The 20806-nt window shown below is 41.5% G+C and overlaps 1 protein-coding gene across 2 annotated transcripts; it reads right to left on the bottom strand.

The window, feature by feature from the left end:
* Positions 1-1166: 1166 nt before the first annotated feature.
* Positions 1167-19516, bottom strand: c4h3orf18 (chromosome 4 C3orf18 homolog). 2 transcript variants are annotated; one of them, XM_004914072.4, is made up of 5 exons: positions 19363-19516; positions 17332-17555; positions 15430-15455; positions 14780-14897; positions 1167-3048 (listed from the first exon to the last, which is right to left on the bottom strand). In XM_004914072.4, the coding sequence occupies exons 2-5, from the start codon at positions 17500-17502 to the stop codon at positions 2968-2970; spliced, it is 396 nt and encodes a 131-aa protein (XP_004914129.1). In that variant the 5' UTR covers positions 17503-17555; positions 19363-19516; the 3' UTR covers positions 1167-2967. The 2 variants fall into 2 exon arrangements, with proteins under 2 accessions (XP_004914129.1, XP_004914128.1); XM_004914071.4 differs by lacking the exon at positions 19363-19516 and adding an exon at positions 18871-19096.
* Between the last annotated feature and the right edge of the window lie 1290 nt (positions 19517-20806).

Genomic DNA, 20806 nt, shown 5'->3' with positions numbered 1-20806 from the left:
TAAGATTTGAATCCAAGCACTATTCCCTTTATTAATGAGCGGTCAGTGTAACTAGTAACACAATGAAATGAAAATATCCTATATTCATAGGCACAAAATGTTTACTTAGAATAGACTATGGAGAAATTTATATCATTTCAAGAAAGTTTTTTTTTAATTCAAAAATGCCTTTATTTTCCAACTCGTTATTGGGTATGGGACCTGTTATTCAGAACGCTTAGGACCTGGGGTTCTCTGAAAAGGAGTTTTTTCCATAATTTGGATCTCTATACCTTAAACAGCAATTAAACCCAATAGGATTGTTTTGCCCCAATAAGGGTAAATTATATTTTAGTTGGCGTCAAGTACAATGTACTGTTTTATTATTACAGAGAAAAAGGAAATCATTTTTAAAAATTAGAATTATTTGTTTATAATGGAGTCAATGGAGATGGCCTTCCCATGACATGAAACTTTCTGGATAATGGGTTTTCAGGAAACAGATCCTATACCTGTATATATGAGGTTCCCCTAACAAAAAAGGCCTTATTTATTAATCCCACAGGAGCGATAGCACTGAACTGCCTTCCTGGCTATGTTCATCAGTTACAATTCAACAATGAAACAAAAACATTTAGAATATTATAGAGAGACCTATTCAAACCTATACTTTTACATGGTTTTTCAGTTATCATCCTTACTATTCTGTCTCTTTAAAGCCTACAACTGAAAATGCAAAATGGTCATCAGGGTCACTGACCCCAGAAATGAAAAGCCAGGCTGACAGTGAGGCTTCATTTTTATTATTAATCTTTCTTATATCACGTTCTCTGGTGGGCTCTTGGTGCCCCAGTCTGACAGTGGCAATAGGGTGACAGAGCACTAAGAGGTGCGAGTATGTGCCCCTAGTGCTCTTCTAAAGGCACTTCTATTCATCTTCTTTTTTTTCTATTTTAAAACTGCTTCCTGGTTTCTGGGGTAATTACCCTCTGACAACCAAATAACACTATAAATATCAAGCATGAGATCTGCAGAACAAAAACTGAAAATGAAGACCAACTGCAAATTGTCTTAGAATTCTGCTGTCTGTGCCACACTAAAAGGCAAATACCCCCCTTAATACATTAGAGTGGAGTCACCCTGACTGCTGGAGGTAAGGAGTGCCAGCGTACAAATAAGGACTGCAGTTCATATGTATTGCACTTTAATGAAGCACAAGGGGTTCAGATAAATAAATAAATATCAAACTTTTAAACGTCCAATAAATAATACATGGTACTGCCAGTGTAGCCCTGTGCTGCCACAGTCCAGACAAGCGCCTCGCTTGGCATCTCTCAGTCAGATATGTGGCAGCTCGCAGTGTTTTATGGTATATAATAACTATTTCTATTCCCAAATGAGACCTGAAATGCATGAGGGCTGCTCTGGCAGTAAATAAAAAAAAATTATAACAGCCCTAATTATGCTCAGAGGTCATCAAAGCAGGGTCAGTGTACAGGAGAATGTGTACATCTATATACACACAGAAGTATGTGGCAAATTCCATATAGTGTGAATGCTCCTGTATGGCACAGTCCCAAGGTGCAGAATATATGTCTCTGTACTAGCACATTCCCTTGTGTTATGGTATTGGCTGATCCACAAAAGTGCAGTTCAGAGTGTGCCCTGGCAGAGTGTACAATGGTGAGGGGAAGGGAAACTGTACAATGTGAGGAATAAGTATAGTGTTCTATTGGCAGTGAAGAGTAGGGATGCACTGAATCCAGGATTCAGTTTGGGATTCAGCCAAGATTTGTCACTTTGGGATTCAGCCACATCCATGTGCCTGGCCAAACCGAATCTGAATCGTTAAAAGAATGTGACTTTTCGTCACACAAAGGGAAGTTAAATATTTTTAACCCTTCCGTAGCCTATTTTGCATATGCAAAAGTCTAATTCGGATTTGGTATTTGGCCAAATCTTTCGCAAAGGATTCAGGATTCAACCAAATCCCAAATAGGGGATTCAGTGCATCCTTAGTGAGGAGTGTGCCATAATAAGGGTGAAGCAGACAGCAAAGCATTCATAGTGAGTTGAGTGTGACATTGTGAGGGGAAGGTAGACAGAGACTAGTGTGTTCCGTTTTGAAGGGAAATCAGATACACAATAGTGAGGGGATAGAAAGTGAGTGTACCATGTGCTCAATAGAATTTGATATTGTAAAAGGAGTGAAGAGTGAACCAAGGTAAAGGAAAGTAGACTTTACCACTGTAAGCTGTGAGAAGAGTGCAGAATCCACTCTGAACACAAGAGACCATAGAGAGAGCCTCAGCTGAGGAGGAGTGAAAAGTATGACACAGTGAGGGCAAAAGAACCAGTTTTAGGGGAGAAAATTGTGTGCAAGGTGAAAGCAAAGTGTGCCATGCCAAAATAAATGGCATAAATGATCATAGAGTAGAATGTTTAATGGAACAGGCCAAGTAGCATGTCCTGCCTGGGACACAGCCACAGGCATAATGCTACATGTATCATGGCAGAGGGCACAGCAGAGCATGAAGATCAAAATGCTTTATTATGCAGGAGGTGTAGCACATGCTATGAAGGGAATGATGTGTTCCAGTGGGCAGAGTAGGAAAGTATGGGTGTCACAGCGTTATGCTGCATACAGAGCAGTGTCATGGCCGTGGCAGAATCGTGGAAATATATAGTGGATTATGTAGCACACTATGTATTCTGTGTATCACCAATATGTACACAGGTGTGTTTGGCCCTAAACAGATGTGTTTGGTCCTATGTTGTAAAACAGTCCACATAACCCTACACCTGTACCTCTCTGCCATGCTGACCTCTGAGGCAGAGCCCGACTCGGGTGAGCAAGATACAGTTTTGTAACTATAGTTGCACTAGATCAACCCTCCATGGGTGTCCCCCAGTGCGCAGTGACACAAACGACGCAGTGACACCTATCTTCGGCCCGTGGATGTTGTCACATATAATGAAGAATCCCAATCAAGCGCTGATCGAGTTGGCCACATCGGTGAAAACAAGGCGAGTGGGCCTCTGAAGTGGGCACAGACTGGTGAGTAGGACCTAGGGAAACACACACACATGGTAGGATATACATAGAAACACATATAACAGCCACAAAACACAGGGAGAGCAGGTGCTTTTCAATTATGCTAAATGCAAACATAAGTGTTCTATGGCTCCCGCTGAGTGCACTGGGAGTTGTTAAAGGGCAACGCTACCCAACACACAACTTAGAGGAATACTGTCATGGGAAAACATGTTTCTTTTCAAAAAGCATCATTTAATAGAGCATCTCCAGCAGAATCCTACATTGAAATCTGTTTTTTAAAAACACAGATTTTTTTTATATTTAATTTTGAAATCTCACATGGGGCTAGCCATATTCTTCATTTCCCAGGGTGCCACAGCTATGTGACCTGTACTCTGATAAACTTCATCACACTTTACTGCTAAGCTGCAAGTTGCAGTGATATCCCCTTCTCCCCCCCAGCAGCCGATCAGCAGAACAATGGGAAGGGAGCAAGATAGCAGCTCCCAGTAGGTATCAAAATAGCACTCAATAGTAAGAAATCCAAGTCTGGCTCGGGACTCCTCCAGTTACATGGGAGTAGGAGAAACAATAGGTTACCTGAAAGCAGTTCTAATGTGTAGCGCTGGCTCCTTCTGAAAGCTCAGACTCAGGCACAATGCACTGAGATGGCGCCTACACACCAATATTACAGCTAAAAAATACATTTGTTGGTTCAAGAATAACATTTTAAATAGCAGAATTAATTATTTGCTATGTAAACAGTGTAATTTAGAAAAAAAATGACAGTATCCCTTTAAGCTTTTTGAAAAGTAAACAAACATAATTTTAAGTAACTTTGCAATATACATCATTTAAAAAAAGCATTTTTAATGTAATAATATGGTTTTAAAACTAAGCCCGGCCCCCTGTTCCCCTGCTGATCTGGCTGGCTACTTTGAGACTCAAAAAAATGTAACAGTAGTCGACTGTCCTTAGCCTGCCTCCTCCAAATCCCACAATGCCCTGCACACTTGATGTTAATAAGGAAAGGAAAATCACAGTGCAATGCATTGTGGGTTATGTAGTTCCTGCATGGTGTCTGTAAGTTGTGGAGAAGTTGTTAAAATTTGTAACTTCAATGCCGGATTTCAGCATATAAAAAATGGCATTTATTCATACTTTTTAAAGGATCAGATTACTGTGATAGGTGTATTGGAGGTTTCTGTGTTGTGTGGAGCTCTTTAACAAATTCTGGTTCGGATGCCAGAGTTCCCTTTTAAAAACAAAGGAAACCTCATCTGTAGTAGCAAGTGCAAAGGTATATTGTAGAATAGTTAAATGATTACTTGGTCTTACAAAGCATTAACTTTGGACAAGACATAGCAGTCCCCTTTGTAACCCCATTTGTGTTGTTTACAGTAATAATTCAGTGGAAAGACCATTTAATGCCAAAGTGAAGAAGAATATAATAGAAAGCTAAAAACAATCCTTGCTCAAGAAATCTGGGACCCCTGGACATCATTCAGACCAGAAGAACTTCAATACCAACCTATAATGGATACAAATGACTCTCCCTGACTTTTATCTGGACACTCTCTTTCTCCCTTCAGATTCAACGTACCATATGTTACTATATTGACTATTCAGCTCCATCATAATTCTTCTTCCCTTATTTACATCGAGATGTAATTGTTACCTATGTCACCAATATTGTTATCAATCAATGTGTAAAACAGTTAAATAAAGAGATTATAAAAAAAAAACAATCCTTGCTGTAGATCAGTAAGAAGTCATCTACCACCATTACAACTTTGTTTGTACTATAAGTGCCACAACTGTTCTAACAGGGGTTCTTTGAGTTGTAGATGAACTAATTATGGAGAGAGATAAATTGTTTATCATACATACTAATTGCAACTTCCCCTTTAAAAATAAACAACAACACATTTTTAAAAATGTATAAACAACATTTCTCAACACAGATGGCAAAAGCAGAGATATCTCCATTAAACAAACAGACAACAATATTGGTGTAATGCCAGTGCTGGCATCTATCCAAGCATTTGATGTGGCAGCTGTAAAGCCACTGTTATGGGTGAGTCTTTGATGCTTTTCTCAGTGACGCAGAGTATGTGCCAGGTGTACTGATTGCAAGCCAATAGATCTCTTTGTGCTCACTCTTTGGGCGCACACAACTCACGTACATAAATAACTACTAAAATAAGCACTGCAACCCAACCCTACTACCACTAGGGGTAATTCACCTTCAGGTAAAATTTTACTATATTACAGATGGCATATTCTTAGCACCTTTTTAACTGGTCTTTATTATTTATTAAATGTTTTAATTATTTGCCTTTCTCTTCTGCTTCTTTTCAGCTTTCAAATGCTGTTGCAGAATGGCCGCAGGCCTCTGCATTCCACAGGCCCAGACTGGCAATCTGTGGATTCTGGCAAATGCTAGAGGGGCTGCTGTAAGATGCCATAGACACTCACTATTTATTGGGCTGATGGGGGCTGTTTGGGCCTCTGTTTACTTGTATTGCCGGAGCCTATTTTAAATCCCTTTTTTTAATCCCAGTCCAGGCCTGACACTCCATTTCAGTCCGTGCATTAAACAGGACTCTATCCAAAAGAAGCAGACAGTCCCCTCTGGAAGGAAGCATAGGGTTTGTCTGTCGCTCCTGAAGCTCTGCCCTGCTTCTTTAGGGCTGTGGCACACTGACGACAAGGGAGATTTGTCACAGGTGAGTAATCTCCCCGATATGAAATCCCACCAGTGGCATGGTGATTTACCGAAGTTGCAAAAGAAGCAACTTTGGCAATCGCGGCGCCGCGTATGCTATCCCACCGGCGATTTACATTCTCACCGGTGGGACAGCATATCGGGGAGATTAGGGTTAGGGCTAATCTCCCCGTGTGCCACAGCCCTTAGAGTGCAGCTTTCCCTGGGACTAATTAGAAAAGCACTACAGGGCATGCTCTTTATCCCATAAGTGCTCTAACATTTACCCCACATGAAAATGTAAATGACTCCTAAAGTCTTTATCGCAAACCTCCATGCCCAGACTGAACAGCCTTACTCATTGTAGTGTCAAAGTCACAATAACCCCTTTTTGGGTATTATGGTCTCTCACTTTAGTCATTGCGGACAATATATTAGGCAACTGGGCTTTCTCTGAACTTTTATAAATGACACTTAGCATGTGTGGAAGGAACTCATTATCCTATGTGCACTACTTATTAATTCAAGTGTTGCTTTTATTTTGGTAGCTACCGGTCCTGCACTCTCTTACTGACTTGATTCTGTCTGAGTGACTGTATCAGTACTGGCATTGTTGAAGGGGTTTCTATGGAGGTGCCTTCCTGAGCTTTAGAATAGTAAGAAGCTATTAGGCCTAGACCACACAGGCTGATTCTCGGCAAGTGGAAAAACGCTTGCCGAGAATCAGCCCCTCCACAACAAGGCTGATTTGACCCTGACTTTAATTATCTCTCAGTGATGTATGGAGAATGAGACATCTCAATATATATATATGTCTAAATATATAATCTATATTTCTATTACATGCTAGGTTACATCGGCCAATGAATGGATAGAGCTGTGTCTTTGACTTCCACACGTGTTCATGTTACAATAAGAATCTGCATTATTTATCGTCAGGTGACCAGTGAGTCACACACAGAACATGACAAAATGGCAGCTCAAGGTAACAAATATAAACACTACTTCACCTAGAAATCTAACCCCCATGCTTGGCAAATTCCTGCTTTATACCTGTACTATACACCCCATACTATGAGTCTAACCCACTCCTACAGGACATGAAATCTCATAGAGTGGGGTTATCCTAAACTCTTCCCCTCAGGAAACAACTTTCATGGAGGCAGGTTCCTATCTCTTCTCTCACTATGGGCACATTATGGGCATGTACTTTTCTTGCACATCCACCGCATTTTATTCAAAAAATAGCATTAAGGTGACTTTTCTGCTTTCTTGAGGACTTATTTTGTGAACAAGAGGCTTTACAGAGAATACAAAACCTCTTTTTTGGTGTTACATTTGCTAAAGCAAATAAAGTGTTCCATTCTGTGCTGATGTGATATAGACATGTGGCAATCCACAGGCTCAGAGGAGGGAAGCTAATGAGAAATTCCACATGACTGCATGGGGCCCGCCATCGTCAGACATATTTTACAGCTGTAGAAACATGCTCCTGGATAACTTGCCATATAAATGCCATCCAACTCATTTCAGTATCTGATAGAGCAGGAAATCCTCATAGGAGCACAGGTGCTTTACTAAGTGGCTAAGTCCTTGTGACAGATGCACCTGTACTGCTGCCTTGTGCCCCTGTGGTGGCGAAGTGAAAATGTACAAATGTGCCAGTGGCTTCCAACATGTCTAAAATATTGGTACAAGGTGGCATTAACCCCAAAGGGGCTTTTAATTTAATTTCAGCTGCAATTGCCAAGTTTTCAGTCACAATGCAGTGTTTTTCCCCATAATTCTAGTTTTATTGCAACACAAAAATGTCATGTGTGCCCAGGTAGGTGCAAGTCCACTGCGTCATTTGATGCAGGCTGCTGTTGGGACTCTCGCCTACCTCCACCTTCAGCTCTAGGATTTCCATGCGTCAATGGATGCACTTGTTCAAAATACATAATATAACAGGAGGTGGGGGAAGGCAGCAACACTGAGTGCAACTAAACAGGAGGGTGGCAGTAACAACTGCAGCACCTTTGTGCAACCACAACTGCATTTGTAGTAAGTGAATGACCCTTCCTGATCTGAAAACTGATTGACAATGTAGTAGAGGTTAAACAAACTGTGGATTATTGCCACTTTTCCTGTGCAGGGCCAAAAGTGGTGGATGGCAGAAAGGCAGCCTAAAGGTCATTTGGTTGAAGTTGGTTGGCAATATAGCCAAATGGTACCTATATATATATATATATATAGAATACAAAATGCATGGAAGCTGCACACCATAAGTAGTGATGATACCTGGGTGCCTGTGAAGAGAATAAATTAAACAGGCATGGAGTGACGGCACACACAGGATTTACACACGCAGTAGAGTTTTGCAAAAAAGTAATTAGAGGTTTATTCTGACGAAAAGTTCCTGACAAAAGTTCCTGTGTGGAACTGAAACGTTGGTCAAAATAAACCTCTAATTACTTTTTTGCTAAACTCTACTGCGTGTGTAAATCCTGTGTGTGCCGTCACTCCATGCCTATATATATATATCCTTGTTTTATGATAAGGAGGGCCTCACTGTTGTACAGCAAGGGGAGGCAGCTTGAACCTATAACCACCATCTGTATAACAGTTGCAGGTCTAGTAGCCCATAGCAACCAATACTTAAATGGCTGTGCAATACTTTTGTATTGCGGACAGTTTGTTCCTCTGTTAAGGGCTGAGATCAGTTAGCATTCCCTGGTAAATATTTTAAAGCCAAGAAATAATGAATAAAGGGACTGAGTAGGTGCACGCTGAGAAAGAGTTAAAAGCAAGAGCTTGCTGGTGATCATGCAGGATACAGGTACAGACATGTACTGACACCACAAATAATGGCTGCCAGTGTTCCTGACAGGAGCATCTTTCATTGCCACGGGATACAGCAGGGGACCAGGATGTGCTGTTCCTCCCAGCTGCACCTGCTGCTTAGCCACTTTCCCTGACACAATAAAGCCTCCCTCGTCACTGGCGTCTGTCATGCGCTTACATTAAGGCTTATTAGCAGATCAGAGCAGAGGAAGAGCTGCTGACATCAGGTCCCTTCACAGCTGCACCCCAAGTAGTATCTCTGGTGATTATAAGAATTATGTAGAGACTCCAAAGAACAGTTTCTTTTTTATTTGGTATTGGTGTCTATAGAAAAGTTCACAAACCTAATCCATTTGATCCATTAAAGAAATACTTACACTTATTAGCTTAAAGGAGAAGTTAAGTCATTTTGGCATTTTACTGCCAATAGATTTGCCACATTAGTGCCACCTAGAACAATATATTTATGCTGCAGAAAACATTAACATACCTGAGTAAACAGCTTTAGAAGCTTTCTCCGTTTGCTTAAGATAGCAGCTGCCATTTTAAGCAGCTTCCTTCCTGCAGTCTCTAGCCATTATAGCTCAGATCACACATTCTTAAGGGAGGGGGGAGGGAGTTCTTAGCATTCTGGTTGGAGGGGGGAGCAGGAGAGGGAAGAGAGGAGAGAATTGCGCAGACTCCCCCGGGAATTAAGGATGTTTATGAGAGAAGAAGTCAGACACTGAAACATCATGTTTACAAAAAAAGAGACAAGAAATCATGTGTTTCTTTTGATAGAGGACTCAGTGCAGCATTACTGTAAGTGCTTATGGCTCTATTTACATAAACATTTCTGATAAAGCTTACTTAGTTTTTACCTTTCCTTCTCCTTTAACAATACAACAGCAATAAAGTCAACACATCCAGGTAATCTAATAAAAAGCAGAAATCTGGCTAGGCTAGTAATGCTTAGCAACCAATCCAATGTTTTTTTAAACAGGTTATAAGTAAATAATATATACTGATTGGTTGCTGTGGGTTATAAGACCAGCCAGTTTAACTTTGCACCTACTATTACTGTGCATCCTACTAAACTGTCTGTAATGCACAATATACCTTCCCAAATGTCAAACTGGGGATACCAAAAAGATTCCCTGCAGCTGGAAATGCATCACACTTTCCTCACTGTTAGGAAAATGAAAATTGTAAACAACCTATGAATCTGTTTCTGAAATAATCAAGTCTCTCTTTGCTATCCCCCTCCCAGCAGTCTGTGTCTTCATACAGCTGTATGTCAGAGTCAGTCATTATAAAAGACAGTCACCTCCAGGGGCGCTTCTGCCATTAGGCGAGTTGAGAAACTTGCCTCAGGCGGCAGAAGCGCCCCAGTTACCAGGGGTGGCAAAAAGCCGCTCCTGGTAACTTTAAGAGCCGAATTTCCGGTTTTTCCGCTCTCTGCACTAGCGATCTCACCGCCCCCGGACCCGCTCCTGCGCTCAGAAGGTAAGCGCTGGGGAGCGCGTGGGGGGGGGTGGCATCCAGGAGCCGCATCAGGCGGCGATATGTCCAGAATCGCCCCTGGTCACCTCTAATACATTGTTTAGTCAACAGGAGCAAACAGCAACGTATTAGACCTGTCAATCAAAATCTAACTCGACTCCTACATGGAGAGAAACAGAATGCTGGTGGGATAATGAGGAGTAACTTGATTTTTTCAGAAAGTATATATTTTGAATATATTATTTTCATGAGATGAAGCTCATACTAAATTGTAATTTTTTGCAATTGGAACGTTTACAAAGCATTTTCTGCTTTAAACTTGCAGTGAGAGCTAACATGCTCCTTTACCCAGCTCTAATTATACCCTCAAACAATATAGGTCTAAAAAAAATACATCCTATCAAACAGCTCATATGTAAAACCCTGCATGGAGTAATATAATCCATCCATCCTAAACCCCTGGGATTCATGGTACACACAAACTAAGGGCATACATACATGCTAGGCCACATCAGCCAATTAATGGACAAAGTTCTGCTTTTTACTCCCACTTATTCCTGTTAGAGCTGCATTATTTCCTGTCAGGTGATCTCTGAGTGAGCACACAGACTATGGTGGCTCAAGGTAAAAGATATAAAAGGGGAATGTTTACTGAGATACAGTATCAGTGATCTCTAACTAGTGATAAGGAATACATTCTGTGTGTGCAGATTTAACCACAGACCCCCCTAACTCGGACAGATTCTGTTCTCAAGCTAGCCTTAGTTACATCAACCATAGAACTGCCTATTTGGCAAAGACCTCTCATGACATATGTTACTGTCACAAAGTCTATATAAACTGTATATGTTCTGTTGTTCTGACTCTCTTTTGCTCAGAACCCACGTACGTGTCTAATAAACCTTACCTAATTACTTTAAACCACTTTCAGTATCAGAAATTTCCATAACACTAGTGACTTGTAAGTAACATGGTGCTCACTACCCCCACCGATGTTCCTCACAGTGACCTCAAAATAGGTGCCCAGGTTTACTAAGTCCACATGGGTTTACCAAACAGCCAATCACGGTCCATATTTGGCATGCCCAACTAGCTTTCTTCTTGCTTGTAAGGCTCACAAACATTTATTACATCTGAGTTCGGCTCATGAGTGAAAAATGTTGGGGCCCTAGTGGGCTGCATTTATAGCAGACACTATATAGATGTGCTTTAAGTGAATCAAACCCTAATGATGGTGTACGCTGAAAGTGATGCCATTTCATCATAGAATCTGCGGAAATCCTGTGAAACTGATAATTTGGTGTCATTATGCTGGAATTCTAGGCAAAAAAACTGCATTGTGTGTAAACAAATTTGCAATACATACATTGCACTGCATACATAAATGAGGCTTAAGAATACAAGGGAGTCCACAGCCAAATGTTACTGCTTTATAAGGCCGAAGCCATCCAAAAAAAAACTGAAAGCAGTTCTGATGGATTTAGCTAGCTTGCCAGGATTCCGCCCCCCAACTCTAGGAAACAGGCTGTCTGTGCGGATATTTCAGATGCTTTGCACGCATACACTTTACCGTTCCTAAAATCCCAGCCAAACACATAGGCTTTTGCCAAGCTTGGAAGGAAGAGTCAGCATCTGTTTGGGCTCTGCTCCTCCATTTCGGGGAATGCCAGTTGTTGAATGTAGAACACAGAACTGCCACTTTATTACTTTTGAATTACAGCATGCCAGTGTTTAGCACGCTAGTTTATATCTGCTGCTATTCTTATTGTTTTTGTAGGTTCCAAAAACAGATCTTCCAAAGCTTAGCACCCTATAATATTTTTTTTACCTCTCTCCTATGCACTGCCTTGAGTACTGTAATTACAGTTCTGTATAAGAGGCTGCTGTGAAAGAGACGGGGGGGGGGAATCAATAACTATTTTATTAGAAAAAAATCTAAAATGTGGCAGGCAGAAAAGGAATAAAATTGTTTCACAGATGGAGCGTGAGATGAAATAGTTTTAGGAGTGCAGCCAGTATTAATGCAGAAAAGTAACAGAAAACAGATGTCTAAAATATGGATATTTTTAATGTTATAGAGTAGAAGGTTATGCAGTTGCAGGTAATGCATGTATCAGTATCTGTGTATATATGTGTATAGAATATGCTGTAAATAAGTAATGGGCAAGAGTGTAAAAGATTAGCTATACCTACAAATGTCTAAATATCATTAGGGTTGTTAAGAATTTGTCTGTCATAAATAGTGATGCTACAGGGCTTTTTATTTATTTCTCCTGCTGATTGCACTGGTTTCAGAGCTTCCATGCACTGATAAACTGCATTATTTACTTATCAGCCTTATATAGTGAAATTTAAATTCGACATATACTGTTTACTCTCCATCGATCCCTAAGCTCAGGTAAGTGACAGCAGCACAGAGCATGTGCAGTAAATCAGCAGAAAAGAAGATGGGGAGCTACTGGGGCATCTTTGGGGGCACAGATCTTGCCTGCTAAAGGACTATGGGTGCCCCAGTTTGTTAAGGTACTTGCACCCAAACACATTCCTGCACTTCCATGTGGTTGGCAAGCACTAAGCGTCATGCTCTTGCTTTAGAGACTGTGCCTCCCGTAAGGTCTATTACCTTACCCTAATGTAAGGTAATAGACAGCCATACCTTCCAATAATATCCTCCAAATGTTTGATCTCCATAATCTATATCTCAGTACTACAACTTTGGTGGATATGGGGTACAGATTCTCTTTCCAAGAGACAATCATAAACATCAATGGGGCAATTTGTGTGTTTGGGCAACTGAAAACTGTGGCAATCAATATATCTTAAATATCGCTGTGTGCTTTATCCTTACACAAATTGCCCTGTTAGTTCCAGTTATCTGGATTCGTGATGAGTGAATCTGTCCTGTTTCGCTTTGCCAGCCAATGGAGTCTATGGGCATTTAATTGTGGAGAAAACTGGTGAAAATTTTTTCTCATCACTAATCTGGATAGTTAAAGAATTAGCCAGTTAATATGTGTTGTATGTAAGTACGCTAGGGCATTCTAAAACTCTAAACATTCCCAAAGACTTCATGTTAAATTGCTTAGCTTGCTCTACCAAGTACTTTTGCAATTTATATAAATGATTCTTTTAATTTAGGCTTCTCTCATATATACTATAAATATACACAGATTAGCTTCTGAAGTTTCCTTCTACATCACTTAAATGTTTTGTAGGGGGCTGGCCAGGATACCAGCTTAATGCTGGTACACTGATTATCTGAGTGGTGTTTACCTTGTTTTTTTTTTACATGCCTGTGGGTGGATGTTTAAGCCTACCTTTAGACCAGCGTTTTTACATATGTTGCCTGGTGTGCCGTAGGCAGGGCCGCAATTTTTACTTTCAAAGGGGGCCCGGCGATGCTACAGTTTTTCTTAGTAGGCCCCCTTTAATAAAATCCGGGCCCTGTCATTGGTTGCGCCCCGTGTGTACAGGTGACGTCAGTACGCACGGGGCGCAACGTTATAAAAGGGCCTGTGTGCGGTCGCGTGTAGGCAGAAGTGCAGAGGCGGCGCGCGTGAGGGGAAGATGCTGCTGAAGCCGCCGAAGAGCAGAAGTAAAATGCTGCTGGGCACCAATGTATTAGGGGGGGGGGCATACTGACTTATGGGGGCACTGCTGCTGGGCACCAATGTACTAGGGGGGCTGGCTCTTGGCACCAATGTACTGGGTGCACTGCTGCTGTGCACCAATGTACTAGGGGGGCACTGCTGCTGGGCACCAATGTACTAGGGGGGCACTGCTCTTGGCACCAATGTACTAGGGGGGCACTGCTGCTGGGCACCAGTGTACTAGGGGGGCACTGCTCTTGGCACCAATGTACTAGGGGGGCACTGCTGCTGGGCACCAATGTACTAGGGGGGCACTGCTCTTGGCACCAATGTACTAGGGGGGCACTGCTGCTGGGCACCAGTGTACTAGGGGGGCACTGCTCTTGGCACCAATGTACTAGGGGGGCACTGCTGCTGGGCACCAATGTACTAGGGGGGCACTGCTCTTGGCACCAATGTACTAGGGGGCACTGCTGCTGGGCACCAGTGTACTAGGGGGGCACTGCTGCTGGGCACAGAGTTAAATTTTTTAACATTTTCTAATGGTGGTGTGCCTCGTGATTTTTTTCATGAAACAAGTGTGCCTTTGCCCAAAAAAGGTTGAAAAACACTGCTTTAGACCATAATGCCCATAATAAGTTTCACTCAAATCCCACCAAACAGCTGCAGGTTCATTATCTATATGTATATAATGTATCATACACAGAGCCTGGCATCTTGGAGGGATGACATTTATAACTGGTATCATCTTAAGTAGGTGGTTGGGGGTAAGATATGTGTGATGGAGATATAATTTATTTGTGCAGATTTATTGTTACTAAATATTAGCTCCTGCTTCCAAGATATTTTACCAAACCTAAATGTGATACCAGGGATATCTCTTTTACCATTTGCTATACTAATCTTTCAACAAATATTTCTAAATATGAAGATCAAATAGGAGCAATATGGACTCTGAACTAACATATTTGCGCTATTTGTCACATTGAGGCACTTTTAACAGTCATATTTAAGGTTTGACAGGTAAATCTAATTCAGCTTATATGTTATGTTGGTTACTAAGTATTGTGGTGCCTGGTGCATATAGAAAGTGACTGTATGATCAGCATAAAGACATTGGGAAATAGTAGTCCTGTCTAGGTGCTGTGATTTGGTAAGTACCTTGCCTTGAGGCTGTGCATCCCTATTTGGCTCCAGCAACTCCTGCTCCAGATCTTCCTGCTCCTCTGCCGGATCAAAGTTATACATGGGCATCAGCTGATGGCGCAGCTTTTCCAGTCTGTAGGATCAAGAGAAAATGTGCAGAGAAACAATGTTAACATATGGGCTAATGTGCTATACATTAGCAGCAATCAAGGTGTTACAGATTACAACAATATATATATATATATTGTTGTAATGTGTCAAAAAGTATGAATAAATTCTACTATTATATGCTGAAATCTAGCTGCAAAACAGTTCTACATAACCCACAATGCATTGTATGTGATGTTCATGGGATTTAGAGAATACAGGTTGAGGACAGTCAACTACTGTTACAATGTTTTTTGAGTCTCAAAGTAGTCAGCCAGGTTAGCAGTAGAACAGGGGGCCGGGCTTAGGTAACTGTTCCAAATCATATTATACCATTAAAAATCATGAAAAGGCTGCATATTCTGATTAAATAATAATTAAGAGGAGGACCTACTGTATTTTGCACACAGGACACCGCTGAAACCACTTTACACCTCACCTAACAAAAAGCAATGAAAGTACAAGAATAGTACAGAGATAGGATTGGTGACACCAGGCTGCATGGGCAGGACACTCACCTCTTTTGTTTTCTGATATACAGAACCTGGAGATAACAAAAGAAAGAAGAAAACATAAGAGAAGCACACAGTTTAAGCAATGGAAAGAAGTTTTAATAATATTAAATATTTTAATAATATTGGAAAGTTGTTTATAATTATGTTTTCTTTTATTTGGCAAAAAATACTTTTTGGGTTGACAAATTTAAATAATTTATAAAGTGTAAGTACATCTTATTTTGCTTGACTAAAGCTGAAAATGTATGGCAAGTCGGCGAGTCGACCGATATCGCAGGAGGCTGCTGATATCGGTCGACTCGCCGATCGGGCAGGTTAAAAGATTTTGATCGGGCGCCATAGAAGGTTCAAAATCTGCCTTCAGGGCTGAATCGGCAGAAGGAGGTAGAAATCCTATTGTTTCTACCTCCTTATCTGCCATTTCAGCCCTGAACGTAGTGGCCGAGTGAACGATCTTTCATGCGACCAAGATCGGAAATCGCCACGTGTGTGGCCACCTAGAAAAGGATTTGGAATTATTTCTTAGGGTGATTTCCCCTTTAAGGGCAGCGAATATATATAAGATGGTGACCGTAACCCTTTATATCAGTGTTCCACAATGTGTGGCTCTTCTTCCTCCTGTAAGGGAGTGCTGGGGTTGTACTTTAAAAACAAGTGAAGGGTTTTAGTTCCAAATCTAGTTATTCATCAGCTTGTTATTATAAAGGATGGCCCTGCTCTTGTTCTGCAGTAATAAGGTCAACATTCACAGAACTTTACGGTGCAGTGTTAATGCATAGCTGGCTATTTGTGGATGTTTTGATACATGGCATACACCTGCATCTGCTGTACATGCTGTCTAGCCTTTATGCGCAGAATAATGCAGAGTTAATGCAGAATATAATCTTCCACTAGTCCAAAAAAAGATAATAAATTTAAGTATAGGCATATATGTGCCAGTTTGCCCCATGTTAGTAAATTACGGTTACTAAATGCACAAGGTTCCATTTGAAGGAGTCAGATTTGTAACCACCCGATACAATGACATTTTTTTTCAGCCCTCAAAAGGCAACTAATCCTCTACCAAACTCTGCCCTAGAATAATGGCTGTTAAGCACCATTTAAAAGTCATTCCTTCTCAAAGAACATTTAAAGAATGTGTTTGTATCCCTTGTAATAGGGCCACGTCACTCTTTCCACATCCTCAGGTGTATTATTTAAAGATGTGCATTGTCTAAATAAATTAAGGAGATGAAATGATGCTTTCAACTGATGCTGCCCTACCACTCTATACACAAAAAGGCAGGTGAAGTCACTATGTCAAGTGCTTTAAAACAAAGATGGCAGCCACATACCCCTTAAGATAAAGAGCAGTATCAAAGCCACCTAAACTGGAGGCAATAAGGTTGGTGCCCCAATTAGCTAGTGTTGGAGGTGGCCAGCTTTGACTTATGTTCCAAGCAGTTGGCAGCTCCAGTGTTAGAAATCCAGAGGGCAAGTGGTGCTACTGCAGATAATTGACACACTACTTATAAAAAATGACAGAACTGACTGACAATTCTTTAAAACTTTACATGGAGAATCAGATATTGTTCTGTGCATTTCTCTGCAAGGCGTATCCATTGCTCCTTTACAAAGGCATGAATGAATAAATGATAAATAAAATGTATAGTTGAAATCATGGCAGGCCCGGAATGGAAATCTGTGGATTCTGGCAAACGCCAGAGGGGCTACTATTTAGTGGGCTGGTGGGGGGCTGTTTGGGCTTCTGTGTACTTGAAATGCCAGGGACCTGTATGCTCTGGATTGTGCATGCAGTGTGCATATTTACATTCTGATCTATAGCATGCATTTTATTTGCGCAACTGCAACCAGTATTGTCTGCTCTGTCAGCAACTAGCAATGGCCTATTGCACGTTAACCCACCATTGCCACAGCCAGTCCGATCACAGTGACAATGCCAAGAGACAGTAACCAGGTGCCCATATTAGGAGATCCAGTCTCAACTCCTTTGGTGCTGTTAAAGGGTGTGGTGACCGTGCTGGGCTCTGTAGTGACCCCAACGTACAGAGGTGATGGCACACTGCGGTTATTCATGTTTGTGCTGTAACCAGCAGTCCAAGATCCAGTTTACACATCTCGTGGGCACACTGCAACAAGAATATTACATATATATATTATACAGTGGTATTGTTTTTTGGTACTGTGCATGTGTAGCTTCCTATTAACTTCCTTTAAAAGACAACTTTTTCATCAGCCATGGTGGGCTGTGACAATTTACCTACAAGATTATGTTCTCAACCCTACCAGTCGCTCAACCTACAGTTGGTGGGGCTTTGGAGTAGTAAAACTGAATGAAAACAAATGTCTATATAGGAAAATACAGTTCTTCTTCATCCCCTTAATCTACTGCCTACATGCAACACAGCTTCACACCACTGTATTTGTTAAAGCACACCCACCCTCCACTGACAGACAAAGGCTGTCTGGAGCTACAAGTTGTAGTTAATGACAGCTTAAAGGAACAGTAACACCAAAAAATGAAAGTGTATAAAAGTAATAACAATATAATGTACTGTTGCCCTGCATTGCTACAGCTGGTGTGTTTGCCTCAGAAAGACTACTGTAGTTTATATAAGTAAGCTGCTGTGTAGCCATGGGGGCAGCCATTCAAAGGAGAAAAGGCACAGGTTACTTAGCAGATAACAGATAAACCTCCATTATATGGGGCTTATCTACTATGTAACCTGTTCCTTTTCATCTTTTTTCCAGCTTCAATGGCTGCATAGATTGAACTGCCTACTTTATATAAACAATGGGGCTAGTGGTGTAATTAGAAGCCGCTGAGCCCTAGAATAAAAAATAAAAAGAGCCAGGCCCTCACTGAGATTCAGAATAGGCCCTGGCATTTCAAGTACACAGAGGCCCAAAGCTCCCTTACCAGCCCAATAAACTATTAATGTCTAAGATATATTACCAGAATTGACAAATTGCCAGTCCAGGCCTGCTAAAGGCCTCCGCAAAGATTTTTCATAAACACCTTTATACCTGTGCCACGGTGCGTTTTATACTCCAGAGATACATACACAATTAGAAATCTCTCCATCAGCAAAAAAAGGTTTCATAACTCAGGTCCCATAATTAATATGTGGCTTATTTACTAACATAGGTGCAGTTTCCCTACACAACTAATTAGCAGTTAGTTTTGCCCAGTCAACCACTTGTTAGAAAAACAAGGCAAAGTTCTGGTTGCTGTGGGTAACTGCCCCGGTGCACTGTGAATGACCCCCTATGAGTGTTACTGTTTAACTGCAGCAGTCACTACTAGTCAGTAACAATCAGCAGGGCTGAGAAGCACATCTCTACCTCTGATATCTGTTGAATCTGTTGGACACCCGAATGTATTACAACCCCACACTGGCTCCCTGTATCTCTGTGCCTATCTGTATCCCTGCAGCACCTTACCTGTTTTCCTTTGGCAAATAAATACCCCAGGACAATGAATTAACTTGATAGAATGCAAACTGAGAACAGCTTGGCGGTCAACCCGGAACTGTAGTATTTGCCCCCAACTGGGGCACCAGGGTCTTCTCCCCGCCAGGGCAAAATACAGGAGTAACAAGCCTAACAATCCTGTATGGGAGCAGGGCTGCTCCCTGAATAGGATGCTGTGCCCCGCCTCCTGTCAATTGCTCACACATTGGATTGGTTAGAAGCAGTTCCACTCCCATGCATTTCATTGGCTTTGCCGCACAGCACTCAAAATAAAGGAAGCAAGGGTATGGGCGACTGTGACATAATAATTTTCCTTAAACAAAAGGGGTTGGTGCTAAGGGTATATTCGGCAGCCATATTTAATGATGGCAGAGTGTTATCGGTGACAAACATATGTCATAGCTGTGGCTTCTTGGAAAAATGACAGTGTGACTAGGCAGAGGCGTTGTGACATCAGCTTACCTTACAGCTGTAGTGAAGGATTCGTCCCGCACAGCCAGAAAGCTTCTTTTATTTTGTCTCTGCCGGAGCTGCTGTTCAGTTGGCTGGCTTGCTTGTCACTCACAGTTCACTCATTGAGTGCTTTGCGTATGAGCCAGCCCCTGCCAAATTGTGGGAGGGGACATTATTCGAGAGCTTCCAGTCTTGCACAGGCAGATGTGAGGGATGGTGGCTGGGGGGGAGAAGGCCAGGAAGGAGTGGGCTGCTGCTGGCTAGGGCAGTGCTTTATCAGACAAGCTGCTCTGTGTACACAAGGGCCATATATGATAAGGGATGTGCTTTGGGTCTGATTTAATCAGCAGTCATTCAATGGCCAGATATATCCTGCCTTCTGTGAAGGGTTTCCACATTTTCTGGAAAAAAAGTCCAGCCTTCCTATATGTTTAAACTTAAACATCAGGGATTGTTTGGTAGCAGCCTTACATGGCTCATACTGACTAGGGGGTGCTGCTGCTGTTATGAGGGGAGTTGCCCCTAAAGTTACGAGAGGCAGCAAAAAGCCGGTATTGGTAACTTCAAGAGCCAAATTTGAGTGCAGAGCGAAGTATTGGGCAACGCTCCCTCATGCCCTCCAACCTAAGTATTGGAGTTATGCTACTCCAGTCAATGGGAGCACAGATGGCTTTTGCCTGAATGTCAACTTTGCATCCTTTGCCCAAGGCCTACAGTATGTCACAGCTGGCGTTTTCTCTACCAATGAAGGGGAACGGCAATCCATTTCTTTCCAAAAATGCACTTGTGCTTTTTATGGGCGAAATCTGTGCCACGCAAGAACTATTTTTCTGCCACTGGAGAATGCACTTTGTTTGACATCAGCCTAAGAACTGTCTCTTCTTTTAGTTCCACACTGGTAATTATAGTTACCTGTGTGATAGAACTGACCTGGCTGCTTGGACTAGAAGTGACTGGGTTGAGGCTGGTGGCAGGGATATTCCCCATTTGTAACACACTCACACTATCCTATTCTGTTCCCTCTAGCACACCAACCTGTCCATTTGTTGGCTCCTGTCTATATGGGTCAAGTACCAGTTATAAATAGAACTTGGAAAAAATGTTTATTTTTAAGAAAACTATAAATTCTAGCAGGAAACAGTCAGTAAGCAGTGCTACGGCTGTCTTTTCTTACGCTTGACACGTGTTCAGAATACAGTATAATTACAGAGTTGTGTTTGGAACATACAAAAACTCATTTATAGGATAAGTAAGAATTTAAAATAAGTGAATGCAGAATTGATGAGAGTGCTATTCTAAGCATTTTTGCAATGTACATTATTATTTTTTTAAATTCAGAGATATTAATGGGTATAGGTACTGTTTATATCATTTTGTATAAACAACTACACTTGCAGGTCAGTTTTCAACTATGATTTTGTTGAGGAAGTTGTCAGGAGAAAGAAAGAGGGCT

This window comes from Xenopus tropicalis, chromosome 4 (genome assembly GCF_000004195.4).
Source record: "Xenopus tropicalis strain Nigerian chromosome 4, UCB_Xtro_10.0, whole genome shotgun sequence".
NCBI classification, from domain to species: domain Eukaryota; kingdom Metazoa; phylum Chordata; class Amphibia; order Anura; family Pipidae; genus Xenopus; species Xenopus tropicalis.
The sequence above is the reverse complement of the archived record's forward strand: the minus strand, read 5'-3'. Positions and strand labels throughout refer to the sequence as shown.

Bases quoted from the DNA above. Each gene is read 5' to 3' on its own strand.
- c4h3orf18 (XM_004914072.4), bottom strand. From the start codon at position 17,502: ATGAATAACCGCAGTGTGCCATCACCTCTGTACGTTGGGGTCACTACA. The intron at 15,456-17,331 runs GTGGGTTAACGT...TGTTATCTCCAG, and splicing joins TCGGACTGGCTGTGGCAATG to GTTCTGTATATCAGAAAACA. The intron at 3,049-14,779 runs GTACTTACCAAA...GTGTTTCCCTAG, and splicing joins ATGCACAGCCTCAAGGCAAG to GTCCTACTCACCAGTCTGTG.